Genomic DNA, 20,795 nt, shown 5'->3' with positions numbered 1-20,795 from the left:
AATGCACCAAGTCTGGAACCAACAGGACCCTGAACAGCTTCTACCCCCAAGCTATAAGACTGCTAAGTTGTTATTTAAATAGTTAACCAAATAGATACCCGGAATATCTGCATTGATCCTTTTTGCACTAACTTTGTTGACTCTGCTACTGTTTACTATCTGTAACTATTCCTAGTTACAGTATATGTATGTACATATCCTCTTCAATTACCTTGTATTCCTGCACATCGATACGGCACTGGTACCCCTTGTATAGCCAAGTTATTGTTACTCATTGTGTAATTATTATTACTTTTATTATGTTTTACTTTTCTATTATTTCTCTATTTTCTTTCTCTCTACATTGTTGGGAAGGGCCCATAAGTAAGCATTTCAATGTTAGTTCACACCTGTTGTTTACTAAGCATATGATGAATAACATTTGATTTGAAATTTGGTTTTAAGTGCAACAGAGGTGAATCCAGTTTTTATCGCAGGCCTCTAAATTAGGATGCTCTGTAATCCAGGCTTCACACAGTCACTGGCCTAGCTGCATTAATTAATGATGATACTGTAAATTCTGTAAATTCTGGCATATCTGTGCCTCTTCCCCTGCAGTTATTCCACCTGCTCTGGCTGCCTCTTTGTAATATACATGGCGAGCAAGGGGAATTTGAGATTATCCCTGGTAGCAGGTATCAGGAGGCTGTAATTATCTAGCTGTGGATTTTCATTTGAAGTGAAGCATTTAACTCACAACTGTGGCTGTGCCTTTCTGTTGATGGCAGGAAGAAGATAGATTTTTTACAAAATATCTCAGCAGTGCATTACCTCATGTAATGTAGTACTGTATATTCTAGTCTAAACTCACGATACAGTACACTGTGCATATTTTACAGTCTTTGTAGACTGCAATCACCTCATTCTGTTGAAAATATTATGTTTTGGATCATGCTATGCCTTAAATTGCTTTCAGGCTGTTGGTATGAATTCTTTATTCTTGATTTAGATGTCAAATAGCTTTTTTTCAAAGTGCCTGAGGGATTATTCACCAAGTTTATTACAGATGCTTGACATTCACTGTGTGGTTATGTTGATTGGTTCCTCTTCAGCATTTGCAGTAGTGTATTCCCTTAGCGTTATATTTCAGAGGTTCTACTCGACTGTGTGGACAGTTGATCATTCACATTGTCTCTGAGGAATATCTTCTGCCTCTTTTTTTGGTTGTGTTTATGGATTGTGCGCATTTGTGTGTGTTTGTGTATGTCTGGATGTATCTGTATACATGGGACACCATCAGGAAAGTGTATCACCAAGAGCTGGGTTTGTGATGGAGATATCGACTGTGAGGATCGTTCCGATGAGGATTCCTGTGAGGCAGCTGTCTGTAAGCCTCCAAAATACCCCTGTGCCAATGACACCTCCATTTGCCTGCCACCAGAGAAGATCTGCAACGGCAAGACCGACTGTGCTGACCAGTCTGACGAAAGGCCTTTCTGTGGTAATAAGGAGAGATATTATTTGTAGTACACCATATTGCTTGATACCCTAGAAATAGATTAGTCTGTGGTCTTTCTGCCTAGTAGTGAAGAAGTGTTCCATGTTTTTAAGTGGAAGAGATGTGTTTAGAGCAGCGGTATTCAAACTTTTCCATCTGGGACACCATTTTTTCTCACCAGAATTTCTGGGGACTCAATTCTTGTTGACAGAAATTTGAGCAACTCCACCCCAAATCTAATGACACAACCTTACAATCTGTAAAGTTTTATATTCACATAAACAAATAACCCTTCACATTCATTACATTTCCATCTCTCTAAGACAGTGGTTCTCAAACCTCTTCTTGGGGACCCCCAGATGTTTCAGAATTTGGTTGTAGCTCTGAACTAACAACTTGACTAGTTGAAAAGAAGTGTTCCATGTTTTTAAGTGGAAGCTTGCTAGCTCTGGAATAGACTGAATACATGGAATGACTGGGGGCACCCAAGGAGAAGTTTGAGAAGCACTAAACTACTCCTCTTGATTTTTTATTATTTCGGGTCGGGTCGGGTCGGGGGGGTCGGGGGACACTGTGGCCCCATCTGACAATACCTCTGGACAGGACCAACCAAGCAGGATATACTGTAACTCCTCTCACTTTGCCAAAGTACAGCCCCCACACCACTAGAGGGATATCAACAGACCACCAACTTACTACCCTGAGACAAGGCTGAATATAGCCCACGAAGATCTCCTCTACCGCACAAACCCGATGGGGCGCAAGACCGGACAGGAAGATCACGTCAGTGACTCAACCTACTCAAGTCGAGTATAGTGCAAAAAAGCCTATTTCGCACATAGTGCACTACTTTTGAACAGAGCCCTACGCAGAAAATTGTAAACGGAAAAGGGTTTAGGGAAGAGGGTGCGATTTGGGATACACCATTTGAGAAAAGGCCCACACAGTGCTGCCAGCTTCATAACCAATTAGGTCACACAGGGAGACCTTGAGGGACCTGATTGATTTGAGCCAACTCAGCAGGAGTCATTCCTCCAGCTGTAACCTATGGGTGCACAGTGCTCCTATATCCTCTTCCACCCTCCACACACGCAGGCAACTAGGGGACCCCCGCGGAGAAAATGCTATCGTTTTTTTGTCTGTACCAAGAAGATTGTCTTAATCATGGCTAGCTAGCAAGGAGACTTCTGATCTGTAGTGTCCTTTTCTCACCAGAATGCCTTCTTACTTACAATAATCTGGTGCCTAGCTGCTTCAGAGAAAAGTATTTCATTACAGACTGGGGAGTGAATGGGAAACAGACTGCACAAAGAAAGAAAAGTCATTCTTATTTGTTTTCCCTCTCCATATTAGTTTTATGAAAGGAATAGTAGACAACTCCACAACTTTCCGACTTCATTTTGTGCCTTGGCTATAATAAAGGCGTTGTCCCTCAGGTCATGCTACCGAGGACGAACAGAACTGTGGAGCCTCTTTCATTATGTAATAGCTTTCGCTATGTTGTATATGCAGCGGAAATATTCTGTCATCATGCTTGACTAGGAATCTCTAGCTCAGAGCAAAAAGTGGCAGTGTTATTCTTGTGCCAGCTAGTTTTAATTCTGATATTATTTGCGTTCTCATTCTTTTTTTAAGCGCACCATGCAGCATATGGCCCAACATATTGTGGTATATTCTTTTTCTAACCTCCGTTGAGGATCCCCCTGTTCATTAACAACCCAATGCTCTTTTGAAAACCATCTCAGATAAGTGATTGGTTCTTGCTTGCTGTCCTCTCTCTCTCTCTCTACTCCCAGATCGGAGTTGGTTCTTACTTCCTGTTCTCTCTCTCTCTGCTCCCAGATAAGTGTTTGGTGGCCAAGGTTGGCTGCAGCCATCAGTGCACGGTGGTACCAGGGACGGGGGTGGTCTGCTCCTGCCCTCCAGGGCTCCACCTGGACTCTAACAACAGGACTTGTGAGGCGGTGGACTACTGCAGTAGGCATCTGAAGTGCAGCCAGGTGTGTGAGCAGTACAAGACCACCGTCAAGTGTTCCTGCTACCCAGGCTGGAGGCTTGGCCCTGATGGAGACAGCTGCCACAGCACAGGTTAGGTGACAGAGTGTGTCTGTGTGGGGGTTGTGAGGACTGCGTGTGTAGAGAATATAGAGTAGAGTAGTACTTTATTGATCCTAACTTGGGAAATTGTTTTATTGCTCAACATTATTAATAAATTACAAAAACAAGACCCGTATGCATGATAAACACATTTGTTTTTTAAACACATGATAAGACATATAGGATGGTTCCTCCAAGTTAATAGCCATTAAAGATAGAGACCCGTGTAAGATAGGTAAAAAAATACTGTTGTCTATCCTACTCCTGGGAATCAAGCAACAACAACATTCCTATTAAGAAGGCATCAGAAAGAAGGCAGTGTGTGTGTGTTTTTTTTTTGGGGGGGGGGGGTGTTTTACATAAATCCAATCACACAGCTTTACATGACAAGAACAAACCGTCTACTTGTGTTGTAGTTTGTGTGATTGAATTGATGTTTTGGATGTTTTTTTTGCTTCTGTGCTGCTGCTCGTAAACGAGGAGAACATGGCAGAACATGCAGCCTTGATGTGTCACATTCAGATTTATGAAGCTCGTTTTTTACTACTCGCCTCTCTATTTCCCTCAGAGATTGATGGCAGTTGCAGTGCTAATCATATGTTAAAACAGGGAAAGAATAGGCAATTTACTAAAGAATCACATGAACATTTTATTGGTTTTTACATAAATCAATTTTCTGCGCACAATAGAAAACTGAGTAAGAACCTCATTTAATTTAGACAAATGTGCTATTGAATCTGTGGTGATGTTTCATGCAAGAGCTCTAGCTTCTGTACAGAGAATTTCAGGTATAACTGAATTATAAGTAAGTAGGGACTTGTCAGTATAGCAAGTAGCTAACATCCCTTCTCCCTACACTATCCAATCTTTCTCATTGTTCTGTGATTTGAGGATAATATGTTTCTCCATAGTCAGGATAGGGTTTCTGTTCTGTGCATAACACAGGTTTTGCCTTAGAGTAACCTTGTATCTGGAATTCTCTGAATATAAGGTGTGTGTACCAGTGCCCAGTCATGAAAGAGCATGATCCAGTGTGTGTGCATGGGTGTGTTTGTGTAGTCATGCATACCTGTGTATGTCCTCCACTAATGGCTCCAGTTCAGACCGCTCATGTTGTTATTGTTATGGCATCGGTCACCTCCGCTTTAACATCGGTCACCTCCGCTTTAACATCGGTCACCTCCATTTTAACACCGGTCACCTCCATTTTAACATTGATCACCTCCATTTTAACATCGGTCACCTCCATTTTAACATCGGTCAACTCCGCTTTAACATCGGTCACCTCCATTTTAACACCGGTCACCTCCATTTTAACATCGGTAACCTCCATTTTAACATCGGTCAACTCCGCTTTAACATTGTTCACCTCCATTTTAACATCTGTCACCTCCATTTTAACATCGGTCACTTCCGCTTTAACATCGGTCACCTCCATTTTAACATCGGTCACCTCCGCTTTAACATCGGTCACCTCCATTTTAACATCGGTCACCTCCATTTTAACATCGGTCACCTCCGCTTTAACATCGGTCACCTCCGCTTTAACATCGTTCACCTCCGCTTTAACATCGGTCACCTCCAGTTTAACATCGGTCACCTCCAGTTTAACATCGGTCACCTCCATTTTAACATCGGTCAACTCCGCTTTAACATCGTTCACCTCCATTTTAACATCGGTCACCTCCAGTTTAACATCGGTCACCTCCGCTTTAACATCGGTCACCTCCAGTTTAACATCGGTCACCTCCAGTTTAACATCGGTCACCTCCAGTTTAACATCGGTCACCTCCATTTTAACATCGGTCACCTCCGCTTAAACATCAGTCACCTCCGTTTTAACATCGGTCACCTCCATTTTAACTCTTTCCTCTTCGTTTCCTTCTTTTCTTTCCTTCGGCCAGATCCCTTTGAGGCTTTCATTATCTTCTCTATCCGGCATGAGATAAGACGGATAGATCTTCATAAGCGAGACTACAGCCTGATGGTGCCAGGGCTCCGGAACACAATTGCGCTTGACTTCCACTTTAATCACAGCCTGCTCTACTGGACAGATGTGGTGGAGGATAAGATCTACAGAGGACGCCTCTCAGACTCTGGAGGTATGTAGGTCCTATACGTTAGATCTAGGCTACATGTTAGATCTAAATGGTGTATTCTATTGGGATTTCAGACTCTGAAGGTACATAGGTCTAAGCTGCACATTAAATCGTAAAAGCTGTGATGTTTTAAGGGTATCAGAATCTTTAAATACTTTGGTTAGGCTAAGCGTTAGATCTAAATGCTGTGATCTATTGGATGAGGAGGATAAACATGGCTTCCTTCCCTCCCACTCTTCAACTGTAATGGAACTTTTTTTAGACTTTCCAACTATATAGATTAGTTCAGTAATGTTCCCAGTTTAGTTCTACTTACAGTAGCACCCTTTGATACTGTGAGTGATACTGTCCCTCCATTGAGGAGTTATTTCAATAGGTTAATGCTGAGTGTAGTGGGTAGACTCTAGAACACTCCGTAGTCTTCCCACTGTTATAGTACGTCTCTGAAGACTGATGAATTACAGCTTCTTGTTTGGTATTTGGTTTGGTGTTTTGTGCTGCACTACATTCTGTGCCTCTGCTGCAATATAACTCTTTCTCTTAATGTGTTCTTAATGTTTTACATTAGGAAGGTGTTAATGTTTTGTACACTCAGTGTATTTCTCCCTTTTGTGATCCTTCCACAAAGGCTGCAGTTGCAGAGGATCACTGTAAACAGCTGGATTATAGACATACTGGCAAAACCTTTTATGTTTAATGGAACACTTCTTTCTTACTCAATAGTTTTTTTAGCTACGGTTTTCTCCCCATAAAATGTAATTTTGTTGGCAGACCAACAAACAAATCCCCTCAATAAGGGGGAAATTATCAGGATGAGTTGAATATATCCCTTCTCCAGTCTTCTCTCACCTAGTGTGTGTCAGTGGAGGCTGCTGATGAGAGGACGGCTCATAATAATGGCTAGAACGGAGCGAATGGCATGGCATCAAGCAAATGGAAACCATGTGTTTGATGTATTTCATTCCACTCCACTGATTCCGCTCCATGAGCCCATTCTCCCCAATTAAGGTGCCACCAACCTCCTGTGATGTGTGCATTGATGACCATGGTGCTGTGGGTTGGTCTGTCTCACCGGGTGTAAAGGGAGGTGACCATGGTTCTGTGGTTGGTGTTCCATCAGGTGTGACAGGGATCGAGGTGGTTGTGCAGCATGGGCTGGCCACTCCAGAGGGGCTGGCGGTGGATTGGATAGCAGGGAACCTGTACTGGATCGACAGTAACCTGGACCAGATTGAGGTGGCCAGGCTGAATGGCGATATGAGGACCACACTGATAGCTGGATGGATGGAGCATCCACGGGCCATCGCTCTGGACCCAGGACAAGGGTGGGTGCTAATTCACATCAGTCCTGGGTTCAAATAGCGATTGTTTTCTGTAAAATGCTTTGAGTGTTTGATTGAGTCTATCTAGAGTGACAGATGTGCAGGGTTTACACTTTTGGGATTATTCAATTTGTTCTGTTGTGCCAGACAAGCTCAATCAAACAAAGCTAAACTATTTGAAAGAAAACAAATACTATTTAAATCCAGACTCAAATACTGTACACAATCAATCAGGTTTGAGGTCATAATATGAAAAACAACCGCCTTCAAATTCTTCTACTTCCTTCTCCCTTGATGTATGAAGATGTCTGCTATGTTAAGGTCCATTAGTGATAAAAAATATAGAAGACATTTATAATAATACTGTGGACATTCTAGCGAAGACAAGTGATATGGCTAATATTTTCCTCTTCCCTGACTCATGCACTTTACCACTCTTACTTTTTCTATTTTAATACATTGCTTCAATTAATCTCTGAACAATCTCACAGGCACAAAGTTGGATAAAAAAACAGAATAAGAAGATTTTTGGCATAGTGGGTTTAGCCTAGTTCTTCCATTTATGCATACTGATGAATTACATTTATGTGATCATAAAAGTGGTTTATTTTGTTTTAAAACAAAGTCCAGACATTCATAAAAATCAATTAAGTAGTCTTATAAGAAATAAATCTGCACTGCACATTTTAAGGGGGATGACTGCATTATAGAGGATAACACATTCTGATTAATGGATGATTTCTGTGCCTACAGGAAAAGTTTCTCTCCATAGCAATAATTCTAATGTAATTACTTGAATCCACTCAAAAGAGTGGGTCATTGATCTAAGGGGCCTGATCCAATGAATAAGGCTATTGATCTGTAGAAGGATATTTGTCCTAACACTGTTTCATTGTCATCATTGCCCAATTTAAGCCCGTGCTCTTTAAGGGCTCTATGGGTCTCCCGCACTTGCCTGTGGCTCTGTGGGCAAAAGCAGGATAGTTGCCATGTTTGGGAAAAGAAATCGCAGTGTTCATTTACAGGCTACATTGAGCCGTAGAGAATGTAATAAAAAGCAGATGGCTTCCAGTTCCAGCCAATGTCACAGATGTTGTGGAACATGGATCGGTTTGGTGCAGTTCTAGGCTACTCAGACTGCTAGCAATGTGTATGTTCACGAGTCCCACTGACGGCTATACACTTATGGCTATGTAGTTATTGTAGTTTGCAATGCTATTACATTGACAAAACAATGAAAATCGTTATGAAAGACCACCCCCAAAAATTTAAGGGGACTCTTTGAATTATCTTGTACGTATGACTTAGTGTCTCTTTTGAACAACTTCGTATCTTGTTTGAACACATTTTTTATTAAGTTGTTCAATTAAGATACTAAATCATTCAAACAAGATACTAAGTTGTTCGAAGGACATACTAAGTTGTTAGGATGAGATAATTCTAAAAGTGGATCCGTTTTCTTTTTTCATGGCCTTCAGTCTTGGTCATCTGAGGGAAAATAAGAATAATACACTTAATCTTCAATGTTTGCTTTAGAGCTGTCCCTGAAGAAAAAAATCTTTGCCAACCAAAAGTTGTATGTTCTTTTAAAACGTGTATTTTTCCATATATAGACACCCTATGTGTTTTAATAAAATCAACTACAATATATATGCATTGAGCTTGTCTGATGCTTTAAGCGCACTGTTTGATGAAATAAGACAGAAATGACTTGAAGGAGACTGAGATCAAGATAACCAGAAGAAAAAAACCTGACCTGCCATCCTCCTCCCACTCCTACATCCTCCTCCCACTCCTACACCTACTGGCTTTTGCAGATTCTGGCTTAACTCTCCTGAAGCTGCCGTTAACAGACTACATAATGAGTCGGCAAACTTTCTCATGTGGAATGCCAATTTATCTTACTTACCATTTCTACCGATCTGTGTGCCAGTTATGGTTTTCGTATGCACATTTTCGTGGAACAGTTTCATTGCATTTATAATAAAGTCTTCGTATCTCAAAGTCATTGTCATATGATTAATCAAAATTCGATCCAAATCTAAATGAAAATGATACAAAGCTAAAAAGTAACGTAATAGCCTATAAAGCCAATAAAAAAAAACATTGTAGCCTGCAGTTCGAAAATATTCGGATAAAAATAAATATCACATACATCACATTGGCTACACATGGCCTGTCAGCAACAAACTTGAAACATTGTATCAACTATTAACTTAGGTCTGGCTCTGAAGGTCATGCTAGCAAACTTATAACATTGTATAAAATATTCTGGGCCCTCAGCGTTTCCTGCACCAGTAAGCTCGAAACAGACACAGCTGTAGGCTATTTGCTCACGGGATAAGAAGTAATCAGATAGGCCTATTTCATGACGTTTCCACTGGATCAGAGCATTACGTTGTTCCCTTTCACACTAAGTGGTTATCGAAAGGGAGAGCTGGAAAGATCTTTCAACTACATTGAGGAACTATTATCATTCTCAGTCAGTGAAAAACAGACTTTGTTTACTTGCTGTTTGAGGTGAAGAAAACATTACATTGAGAAGCTCTGCAGCTCATTAGTCGTGTTGCGTTAAGCCATTCAGAAATACTGTCAGAACCCCAAATGGGCACATTTATATGCGTCCTTTTGCACGCAGGCCATGTAGCCTATAGGCCTACTTCTATGCATAATCAGGTACGTGTTCTTACTCAACATTGACAGAAGCGCTCCAAACAAAAGACTATAGCTTTGTTTAAATACTCATACTAACCACACTAACCATACTATTTGTAACATAAATTGAGTATGCAGTATGCTTATTAGTCATATTATGCATATGGTTAGTATGCCGAAGCAGTGGACACTATTTCAATGCTTTTAAGGCCCATCGTGGAATTCTTCAGAAAATGGGAGTAGCTTCACAACATTTTCAGATTTGAAGAAAACTGTGGAAAATATACAGCCGGAGTCTGCCGAGAGCACATACAAATTCATTGTGTTAACAAATTATGACAAATGTTAAGAAAATGTTGAGCAATGTAATAAAGTAATGACTTTTCAAATAAGTTATGTTACATGTTCTGTTGGCTGAAAATTTATCTATGCTAGCCTTATAATCCGCATAGCATATCATTAAAGTAGTTGCTTGTATGTACCCGTATGTTAGCTAGCTACCTAATGTTAATTAGCTACTAATGCATCGAACTTGCCGATATATTAACTATATGCTATCTAACTAACTGCCCAACATGTATTGACTTGATTATTCGCTTCATTCTTAGCTTAGCTAAGTAGTATAGTCATTGTGCATTCTCAGTGGGAATTGTTAATGAAATCGTAACATGTCCGGTTAGTCATTTGTTATGCTAACAAGCTAGCAAGAAGTTGCATAACAACAGCATCAACTTCTGGTAGAGAGGCGAAGCGCTAGTACTCTCAACGGAAAGGACAACGTTCTTTTACAGTATACTAAAATGATCTAATAGTATATAGTATGTAGTGTATATACTCATTAAGTATATAGTAAACAGTATGTTAGTATGGGTATTCGAACAAAGCTAATGACTAAATTGACAAAACTAATGACTAAATTGACAAAACAAAAAAAGTTGTTTCTCTGAAATGTAGCATAGGTTGTGCGCTCTGCAAACAGCGTGTCCACTCCAACAATGAGATTTGTAAAAGTCTGGAATAATAATATGTTGAATGCATTAACAGAAATTACGGTAACCAAACAAACATTATAGATTCAACATTATATGAATTAACGGTAAATGTACTACTGGTGATATATATAATGGGGAATTGATAGACACTAACAATCAAATGCTAACAATTCACACAATTAAGTTATGAAACAGTGACAAATTGCACAAATTGACGGTTGAGAGTACATTCTGGAGAGGGACATCTTAACCACATGCCACTTCTTCTTCAATCCCCGGCACCTCCACGATGGATTAGTCTCGGCCTCCGCAATGGATTAGTTCACTGAAATGGGCACGAATAAGACAGGTGTCTCGTGGCATAAAATAAATAAATGATATATATATACATACAGTGCCTTCGTGAAGTATTCAGGCCCCTTGTCTTTTTCCACATTGTGTTACGTTACAGCCTTATTCTAAAATCAATGAAACTTCTTAAGGCTAGGGGTTCCCCTCGACAACATTCCGCTGAAAATGCAGAGCGCGAAATTCAAAAATGCATTCACAAGTGCAATACACCAAATTAAAGCTTAAATTGTAATTTTTAGAAATGTTTGCTAATTTATATTTAAAAAATCAAATATCATATTTACTTAAGTATTCAGACCGTTTACTCAGTACTTTATTGAAGCACCTTTGGAAGTAATTACAGCATCGAGTCTTCTTGGGTATGACGGCACAAGCTTGAAACACCTGATTTGGGAAGTTTCTCCCATTCTTCTCTGCAGAATCCCTCAAGCTCTAAAAGGTTGAATGGGGAGCATTGCTGCATTTTCAGGTCTCTCCAGAGATGTTCGATCAGGTTCAAGTCTGGGCTCTAGCCGGGCCACTCAAGAGACTTGTCCCGACGCTAATCCTGCGTTGTCTTAGCTGTGTACTTAGGGGCGTTGTCTTGTTGGAAGATGAACTATCACCCCGGTTTGAGTTCCTGAGCACTCTGGAGCAGGTTTTCATCAAGGATCTCTCTGTAATTTGCTCCGTTCATCTTTGCCTTATTACTGACTAGTCTCCCAGTCCCTGCCACTGAAAAACATCCCCACAGCATGATGCTGCCACCACTGTGCTTCACCGTATGGATGGTGCCACTTTTCCTTCAGACATTACGCTTGGCATTCAGTCCAAAGAGTTCAGTCTTGGTTTCATCAGACAAGAGAATAGTGTTGCTCATGGTCTGAGAGACTTTAACTTCAAGCGGGCTGTCATGTGCCTTTTACTGAGGAGTGGCTTCCGTCTGGCCACTCTACCATAAAGGCCTGATTGGTGGAGTACTGCAGAGATGGTTGTCCTTCTGGAAGGTTCTCCCTTCTCCACAAAGGAAACTAGAGCTCTGTCAGGAACACTAGAGCTCTGTCAGAGTGACCATTGGGTTCATGGTCACCTACCTGACCATGGCCCTTCTCCCCCATTTGCTCAGTTTGGCTAGGTGGCCAGCTCTAGGAAGAGTCTTGGTTGTTCCAAGCTTCTTCTATTTAAGAACGATGGAGGCCACTGTGTTATTGGGATCTTCAATGTTGCAGACATTTTTTGGAACCCTTCCCCAGATCTGTGACAATTTCGAGTATCATAGCAAAGGGTCTGAATACTTATGCAAAAAATATATTTCTGTTTGAAATCTTTTATATATTTGCAAACATTTCTAAAAACCTGTTTTCGCTTTGTCTTTATTGGGTGTTGTGTGAAGATTGTTCAGGAATTGTTTTTATTTAATACATTTTAGAATTAGGCTGTAACGTAACAAAATAGGGAAATAGCGGCAGCTGTGCCATCAGAGTCCTTGGGTTCGCGCCCAGGCTCTGTCGTAACCGGCCGCAACCGGGAGGTCCGTGGGGCGACACACAATTGGCCTAGCGTCGTCCGGGTTGGGGAGGGATTGGTCGGTAGGGATCTCCTTGTCTCATCGCGCACCAGCAACTCCTGTGGCGGGCCGGGCGCAGTGCGCGCTAGCCAAGGTTGCCAGGTGCACGGTGTGGCCTCCGACACATTGGTGCGGCTGGCTTCCGGGTTGGATGCGCGCTGTGTTAAGAAGCAGTACGGCTGGTTGGGTTGTGTATCGGAGGACGCATGACATTCAGCCTTCGTCTCTCCCGAGCCCGTACGGGAGTTGTAGCAATGAGACAAGATAGTAGCTACTACAACAATTGGATACCACGAAATTGGGGAGAAAAAGGGGTAAAAAAAAAAAAAAAAAAAAAAAAAAAAAAAAAGTTTGGACACACCTGCTGCGTGAATCAGGCCTTCAAAGTTGAAATGCTGCAAAGAAAACACTACTAAAGGACACCAATAAGAAGAGACTTACTTGGGCCAAGAAACACGAGCAATGGACATTAGACTGATGGAAATCTGTCCTTTGGTCTGATGAGTCCACATTTGAGATTTTTGGTTCCAACTGCCGTGTCTTTGCGAGACGAGGAGTAGCTGAATGGGTTATCTCTGCATGTGTGGTTCCTACTGTGAAGCATAGAGGATGAGGTGTGATGGTGTGGGGGTGCATTGCTGGTGACACTGTCAGTGATTTATTCAGATTTCAAAGCACACTTAACCAGCATGGATACCACAGCATTCTGCAGCGATACGCCATCCCATCTGATTTGTGCTTAGTGGGAGTATAATTTGTTTTTCAACAGGACAATGACGCAAAACACACCTCCAGGCTGTGTAAGGGCTATTTGACCAAAAAGGAGAGTGATGGAGTCCTGCATTAAATAATCTGACCTCCACAATCCCCCAACCTTAACCCAATTGAGATGGTTTGGGATGAGTTTGACCACAGAGTGAAGGAAAAGCAGCCAACAAGTGCTCAGCATATGTGGGAACTCCTTCAAATCTGTTAGAAAAGCATTCATCGTGAAGCTGCTTGAGAGAATGCCAAGAGAATGCAATGCTGTCATCAAGGCAAAAGGTGGCTAATTTGAAGAATATAAATTGATTTTTTTAACATCTTGAGTGTAGGGGGCAGTATTTTGATGTTTGGATGAAAAACATACCCAAATGAAACGGCCTATTTCTCAGGCCCAGAATCTAGAATATGTATATAATTTTATGATTAGGATAGAAAACACTCTAAAGTTTCCAAAACTGTCAAATTATTGTCTGTGTGTATAACAGAACTGATATTGCAGGTGAAAACCCAACCCGGAAGTGCTGTTTTTCCTGAAAGCTCTCTGTTCCATTGCCTGCCTTCACTCCATTTAAAGGGATATCAACCAGATTCCTTTTCCTATGGCTTCACCATGGTGTGAACAGTCTTTAGACATAGTTTCAGGCTTTTATTTTGAAAAATGAGCGAGAAAGATCACATTGTGTCATTGTATGGCTGGGTGCCAGCAGCGTTTTGCATGCGCAACAGCTTGGATCAGACATTTCTTTCTCTATCCTATTGAAGAAGCTACAGTCCCGGTTGAAATATTATTGATTATATATTGTAAAAACAACCTGAGGATTGATGATAAAAAACGTTTGACATGTTTCTACGAACTTTACGGATACGTTTTGGAATTTTCGTCTGCGATGTTGTGACCGCTCGAGCCTGTGGATTTCTGAACATAACACACCAACCAAATGGAAGCTTTTTTTAAATCTGACACGCCAGGTGGATTAACAACAAGCTAATCTGTGTTTTGCTATATTGTACTTGTGATTTCATGACAATGTAATATTTTTAGTCATTTAATTTGAATTTGGCGCTCTGCCATTCAACGGATGTTGACGAAAACGATCCTGCTAACGGGATGGGTGCATCAAGAAGTTAACACTTTTTTGGTTACTACATGATTCAAAATGTGTTATTTCAAAGTTGTGACGTCTTCACTTTTATTCTACAATGTAGAAAATAGTAAAATAAAGAAACACCCTTGAAATAGTAGGTGTGTCCAAACATTTGACTGGTGCTATATATATATATTCTACTATTTGAATAAAATGCATCTCAGTCGACCAAACAATCGACCAGTCAATTGGGGTCAGCCCTAGTTTTCTTTTGTATTCAACACAGTGAATGGTTTTGTTATCTAGTTTGTGCTATTGTCTAATTTTGTCCATTTGTTCATTTGTTTCAAATGATCTTAATTCATTTATTCCTTACATGGAGGCTTTTTCTTCAAGTCCTGTTTAATCTATCAGTCTTCTTTGGATCATCTGAATGGGTTTTATTGTCTTGGGTTTTCTGCTTGCTCTTCGTAGTCTAAGGCTGGTTACTGTAGAGCACTTTGTTGATGTTGACGTAAAAACATCTTTATACATTCATTTTCTTGATTGATTGAATGTTTTTAGAATCCTGTTCTGGACAGACTGGGACGCTACCTTCCCCCGTATCGAGGCTGCTTCTATGAGCGGAGGAGGACGACACATTGTGTTCAAGGACATGGAGATAGGAGCCTGGCCCAACGGACTAACTCTGGATCATTTGGAGAAGAGAATCGTCTGGACTGACGCTCGGTAATTCACTCACACGTTATAGTGCTTTATGTAACCTTTATTTACATATAACCTTTACAAGTCAATTAATAACATATTCTTATTTACATTGACAACCTATCAGGATAGGAGCACAGCAGTGATGAACATTAGGCTGCAGTGATGCCTATTTGGATACACATTTGGTAAAAGCATGAACAGCATGTTATATTCTTTGCCTCATCTCCTTTAGGGAGATGTTCAATTACAGCGAACAGAAGGCCAATTTATCTAAATGTGCCGTAACCACAGGAAGACATTTCTATGATGAGAAAATATCACTTCTTCTATCGTCAGAATATACATTAAGATTATTATTATTATTCGATTTACATTAACATTCTACAGCATTCCCAAAAAAACACCATATGACATCCTTGTTAAAACACCTTCCTCACTATTTGGGAACTAGTGGAAACTGTGCTTTAAATTACATTTTAATTTAAAAGTAAATAAGGAGATGCAATGTATACTACCATGGTAGCCTTACCTGGGTAGTCTTTTTCATCTTTAGACATTCACCTTCCTTACTCTTACACACAATACATTGAATCAAGAGTAAATATACCAAGTGAATGAGCAGCTGCAATGTACTGTTCAGTACTCTCATGGCATAGCTAGTCTGTTTACTGTATATAGACCGGCAGCCTCATGATGAAATCCATACCACAGTGTCTCTTTTCACCAACAGCTCTCATGCCTTCTATGCTACAATGTATTGTACATCCATGGTTACTCTATCTGAATAGTCTGCATATACTGTGTCTCTTTCTCTATACAATCTCATGACATCCAGATAATGTATTTTCCCTCTAACAGCTTTGATGTAATCTTATCTGAGCTGTATGTTATCTACCTGGCTAGTCTGTTTACTGTACCTACTCTGGCTAGTCTGCTTACTGTTTAGAGTCACCCTCGTACTGTATCATATCTTCTCCCGCTCACAGCTCTGATGCCATCTACTCAGCGCTGTACGACGGAAGTGGGGTCATAGAGATCCTGAGGGGACATGAGTATCTGTCACACCCCTTTGCGGTGTCCCTATTCGGGGGCAGTGTCTACTGGACAGACTGGAGGACTAACAGCCTGGCCAGGGCCAACAAGTGGACGGGCCGTAATGTCACAGTGATCCAGAAGACCAGCGCTCAGCCCTTTGACCTACAGATTTTCCACCCCAGCAGACAGCCACAAGGTAAACGGCCTAGACCTACACTGTTAGCCGTTTTTGTAATTCTATCAGTAACTTAATGTATTAATAAACATTATGATACTGTATAAACTGAATAAAGTAGATTACCATAGATTGCACAGTAAAATTCCATACATTTGTTTTACAGCACACTGTAAGACAGTTCTGTAATTTCAACAGTAAAACACTATAGGAGGCACAGTAAAATACTGTATTTATGTTTTACAGTGGTAATTTGTGGTGCATTGTGGGAAAATCGGCGGGAAAGAGTCTCTTGCTCATTAACATATTTGAAGGTGTGCCTTGTTAGAGGCTATATTTGTTGCACCCGTGAGTGGGAGTGCTGTACCAATTCAACTGATATGTGGTAGTGGTTACCTGACAAATATGTTTAAGTAGGGTACAGATCAGATTAGCAGAATGTCTAAAACCTTTAATGGTTGAGTGATTAGTCATGTCCATTGATCTGTTTTGTTTTCTAGTTCCTGTCAGTTTACAAGCCTTTGTTAAGGCCTACGGTGCCATATAAAATACCAATAGCAACTACTGATTTTATTTTCATACATTTAAATAATGAAGTACTGTATCGCTGTTATGCTATACAGTTTTTGCATAACAGATTGGGCTCTGTTTTCTGCAGTGTGAACAGGCAAAAGCCTCATGGAATTGGATATTTCAAGCCACATGTCAAACCACCTTAGGTTTGAAGTAGATGAAAATCTGTTTCCTGGCCATGTGACTTGTCTCAACAGTAAAATCTGATATATTTGCCCTTGTTGTTTTTAGACTGTTATTTGGCAATATCTATTCTGTTGACACTTTGACGATAACATGACATGGTAGCTAACTAGCTTGTTAATTGTTTACTAACAAATGAGTTAATGTGCTGGAAAGCGAAACAGCTACCTAGCTAGCTAGTTGACTGCTGTGGCTAGCCAAAGATGAATTGTTTTGAAAGTTGGATTGTCTTCTCCTTTGAGGCTTTAATTACAATGAATTTGAACATTCACAGCAACTGGGAAATGTTCATGGCAGGCATAGATGTCACCTTAGCTTGCTACATAACTTCTGAGTGATAGGAAGCAGGAGCACCACCACCAATCAGCCTACACCGCTGCACACACACCCGTTGTCACAATGAAAACTAGCATAGCCATGTCAGCAAATAACTGCTGTCTGAACACACACACATCCGATTTGATCACTTGTAACTTGCTGTTTGGACACTCAGTATTCCGAAACAGATTTTATAAACACAACTGATTTGAGTATTAAGGCCTGCAGAGTGAACAAGGCTTTAATGGTTAAATATTTACCCATGTCCATTTGATCTGTTTGGCCTGTAATCACGGCCAGTTTGATGCCTTTGTTCTCAGTGATTTGTTTAGGACTAAACAGCAATGAAGATTCTCCATTTATCTCACTTCCCTGCTGTATCCTGAAAACTGGTTGCATATAACTCTTACTCAAATTCTGAAAATAATATGTATCAGATTTGGCCCATTATTTTCTAGTTGAACTGATTCTACTCATAATTCCTCTGTGTATTGACTAAGAAGCTTTTCCGAATAGGTGAAACCCCTGTTTTATTGAGATGAAGAGAAAGACTATAATGGTATTAATTTTAGCTGCTTCTCTGCCGTCATTGGGCCTGCCAATCATAGGGCTTCTCAGCATGCCTACAATGAGAAGGGGCTGAATGATTGAAAAAGGTGGTCATGCAGAGAATTAGCTTGAATTAATGGTACCTCAGAATGTGTTTTCTCCCTCCGCCCAAATTAGGCTAATTGGTTCATGCTAAAGTGTCAAGCCGTTTAAAAAAATAATTGAACTAGAATTAATGACAGGAACTGCAGAATGAGAGCGTGTTACGAATAATCCTGTCGACACAGATGACAGCCTTTCTCCGTATATGCCCATTGGAAGTCAGAATAAAGGTACTAATTAAATCAATTATGCAGATTATGCATATAGGTGTATGGAAAGTAAAATAGTCTTACCAGTTGCCACCAATTTCATTTCATAATCCGTTTGGCATTTCAATATACTGTAATTTTCAATGTTTTTTTTGTTAATGTCTCTTTGACTATCGGTTCAGTTCAGATAGCATGGCAGAAGGCCTGAATATATTACTCTCATGTAATATGCATAATCAACAGTTATATTTCCAGGCTCAGAGTCATTTTCTTCAGCATTGAGTGGGTGTTCATTCATTTCACTTTGTTTCTAAATTAATTTGCGGAAATTGATTGATCTGTAAAACAGCTGATCATCAATGAATCAGAACATCTTGGATGCCGATATTCTCTTTCCTTTAACGACCACCGGATTTACTCTCAGACCCTTAAAAAGATCATATTTTCTAAGAATGTATATCGCCGGCCATGAACAAGCATTCACACTTTAGTAATCTGGTTTGCATCTATTCAGCAATCCCGGAATGATGCCAATGTGGTAGAAGTTAATGTCTGTTTCCACCTCTGTAACTGCCTGCCCGAGACTGTTCTGCTTAGATAAGTGAGCAAATTGAACTGCACGTTTAAAGAAGCCAGTAAGTATGTCTAATCCCATTTTAAAGAGCCCAGTGAGGGAGAGTTGGCTAATATCCACTCCAACCAGTCAGTCCCAAAGCCTGTAGATGCTGGTGCTCTCTGCTTGGCCCTGCAGATCTGGACCAGAGAGACCAAGAGAGGGAGGGAGGGAGACCACAGGAGAGCTGTCAGTGGTACAGTACTTGTCTCTGGGGGTGTTTGGTGGGTGCCAAAACTGGAGCTTGTCTCGGGGCGTCAACAGTCTTGTTGTAAATACATCATGTGGTGTGTGTATGTATGTATGTGTGTGTGTGTGTGTGTGGGGGGGGGGGGGGGGGTTAAAACAGGGAGGAGGTGCCAATGATTAGTTAAGGGAAAAATCTGTTCCAATGCCTCCCAGTGAGGAACAGTAATTGGTTAATTATAGCTACAATAACACATCAAACAGATCCTAACACTCTCCCCTCACTGCTCTGGTGATACGCAGCAGACTAACATGATCATATTGTAAATACAAGAATAGTGTCCGTACATTTGTCAAATGATGTATCTCAGATTGCTTTATATTGTATTTATAAAGACGCAGTACAATGTAGTAAGTACCAGTTGTTGAGTAATGATGATTTCATATAAAGTATTCTGCATTCATGGCTGCGTTAATGCAACCAAATCTGAGTGTGCCTGAAATGGTATTAAACAAAATGACCTCTGAATGCATCTCCATATCTTTGCACTGTGCTTGCAGCGATTAGGAATGAATAAATCTGATCAGCATGCATAGTGCATGCAATCACTGCATGGAAGTAAGCAGCTGTTTCAAATACATGCAGAGTAGTAATATTTGAAGCTATAATGATCATTTTGTATTCAGAAAATGGGCAACTCACATTTACAAGGTAAATATGTGTCTTTCCTACACAGCCACCTTGTCGCATTTGCTTCTGAGTGATGGAAAGAAAGAGAGGAGTGTTGTTGATAATACAACCTGGTTATAACACATCTTGCTTGACAGAGCCACTACTCCCTGCATTAGTTTTTAACATAAACATGTTGAATTATTAATTTGATTTAGAAAATACACCTCTGTGTGTCTGAATATCTATGCAGTCGTATTTAAAAAAAAATGTACCTTTCAAAACAGTGACTGTTAACAAAACAACAACAGCATAATACACTTCACTCCACATATTTTACTGTAACATTTACCATGACTACCTGAGGCCTTTTATGAATATTCTAGCACCTCCTGAGAGTTGAGATTTACAACAGCCAAGTGCCCCAGCCCTGGCTTACATTACGTAGTATACCCAGTAGACTTAACGGTTTGCATTGAAAAGATATCACTCTTTGGAAACTAGCATATTTCTGCTCTTTATGTTAGCTAAGCATGGGGGTTTATTTATTCATGAGACGTCTGCCAGTCTAGAAATGAACAAAGTCTTTCCCGTGTTATTGTCATTTCTCAAGGCTGAACGCTGAAATGTATCCAGGCTTTGGTTTCCTATCATGAGTCAAGTGTTGTTGGGTATGTTTTCAACTCACACAGACAGAACAGACGGAGCAGACGGAGCAGTTTTCTCTCTTCTAAACCATCTGAATGTATAATGTATTCAACAAGACACAGTCCAGGAAATGAGTTTGGAAATGAGTTTGTCAAACTTGCTTCAGGTAAATCACTGCAAAAAGGTATCTTTATATCTGGTTTGAAAATGTACCAAAAGGAAATATCTATCCAATCTGAAAAAGCAGTGCATTTATTCGTCTGAAGTGACTGTTGACAAAGAAGGAGAAACTCTGTTTGTTTGTATAATGCTTATATACTGCTTATATAGGGAGCAAATTCTCCAGTGTTAAATAAACACAAACAATGTTTCCATACAACCATTTCATGCGGATTAATAATATATAATTTTATAAATGCCGACAGACAAGTTGTTCC

The 20,795-nt window shown here is 40.3% G+C and overlaps 1 protein-coding gene across 2 annotated transcripts in view; it reads left to right on the top strand.

The window, feature by feature from the left end:
- Window positions 1-20,795, top strand: part of LOC110502094 (low-density lipoprotein receptor-related protein 1B-like) — a 225,377-nt gene that overhangs the window by 23,810 nt on the left and 180,772 nt on the right. For both annotated transcript variants that reach the window (XM_090216050.1, XM_090216049.1), the window contains exons 12-17: window positions 1,280-1,480; window positions 3,320-3,565; window positions 5,479-5,676; window positions 6,794-6,998; window positions 14,954-15,118; window positions 16,084-16,328. In XM_090216050.1, coding sequence (XP_090072176.1) covers window positions 1,280-1,480; window positions 3,320-3,565; window positions 5,479-5,676; window positions 6,794-6,998; window positions 14,954-15,118; window positions 16,084-16,328 — 1,260 coding nt within the window. The remainder of the gene's footprint in view (window positions 1-1,279; window positions 1,481-3,319; window positions 3,566-5,478; window positions 5,677-6,793; window positions 6,999-14,953; window positions 15,119-16,083; window positions 16,329-20,795) is intronic.

This window comes from Oncorhynchus mykiss, chromosome 22 (assembly GCF_057628025.1).
Source record: "Oncorhynchus mykiss isolate SJ-2025 chromosome 22, ASM5762802v1, whole genome shotgun sequence".
Classification (NCBI taxonomy): Eukaryota; Metazoa; Chordata; class Actinopteri; order Salmoniformes; family Salmonidae; genus Oncorhynchus; species Oncorhynchus mykiss.
The sequence above is the reverse complement of the archived record's forward strand: the minus strand, read 5'-3'. Positions and strand labels throughout refer to the sequence as shown.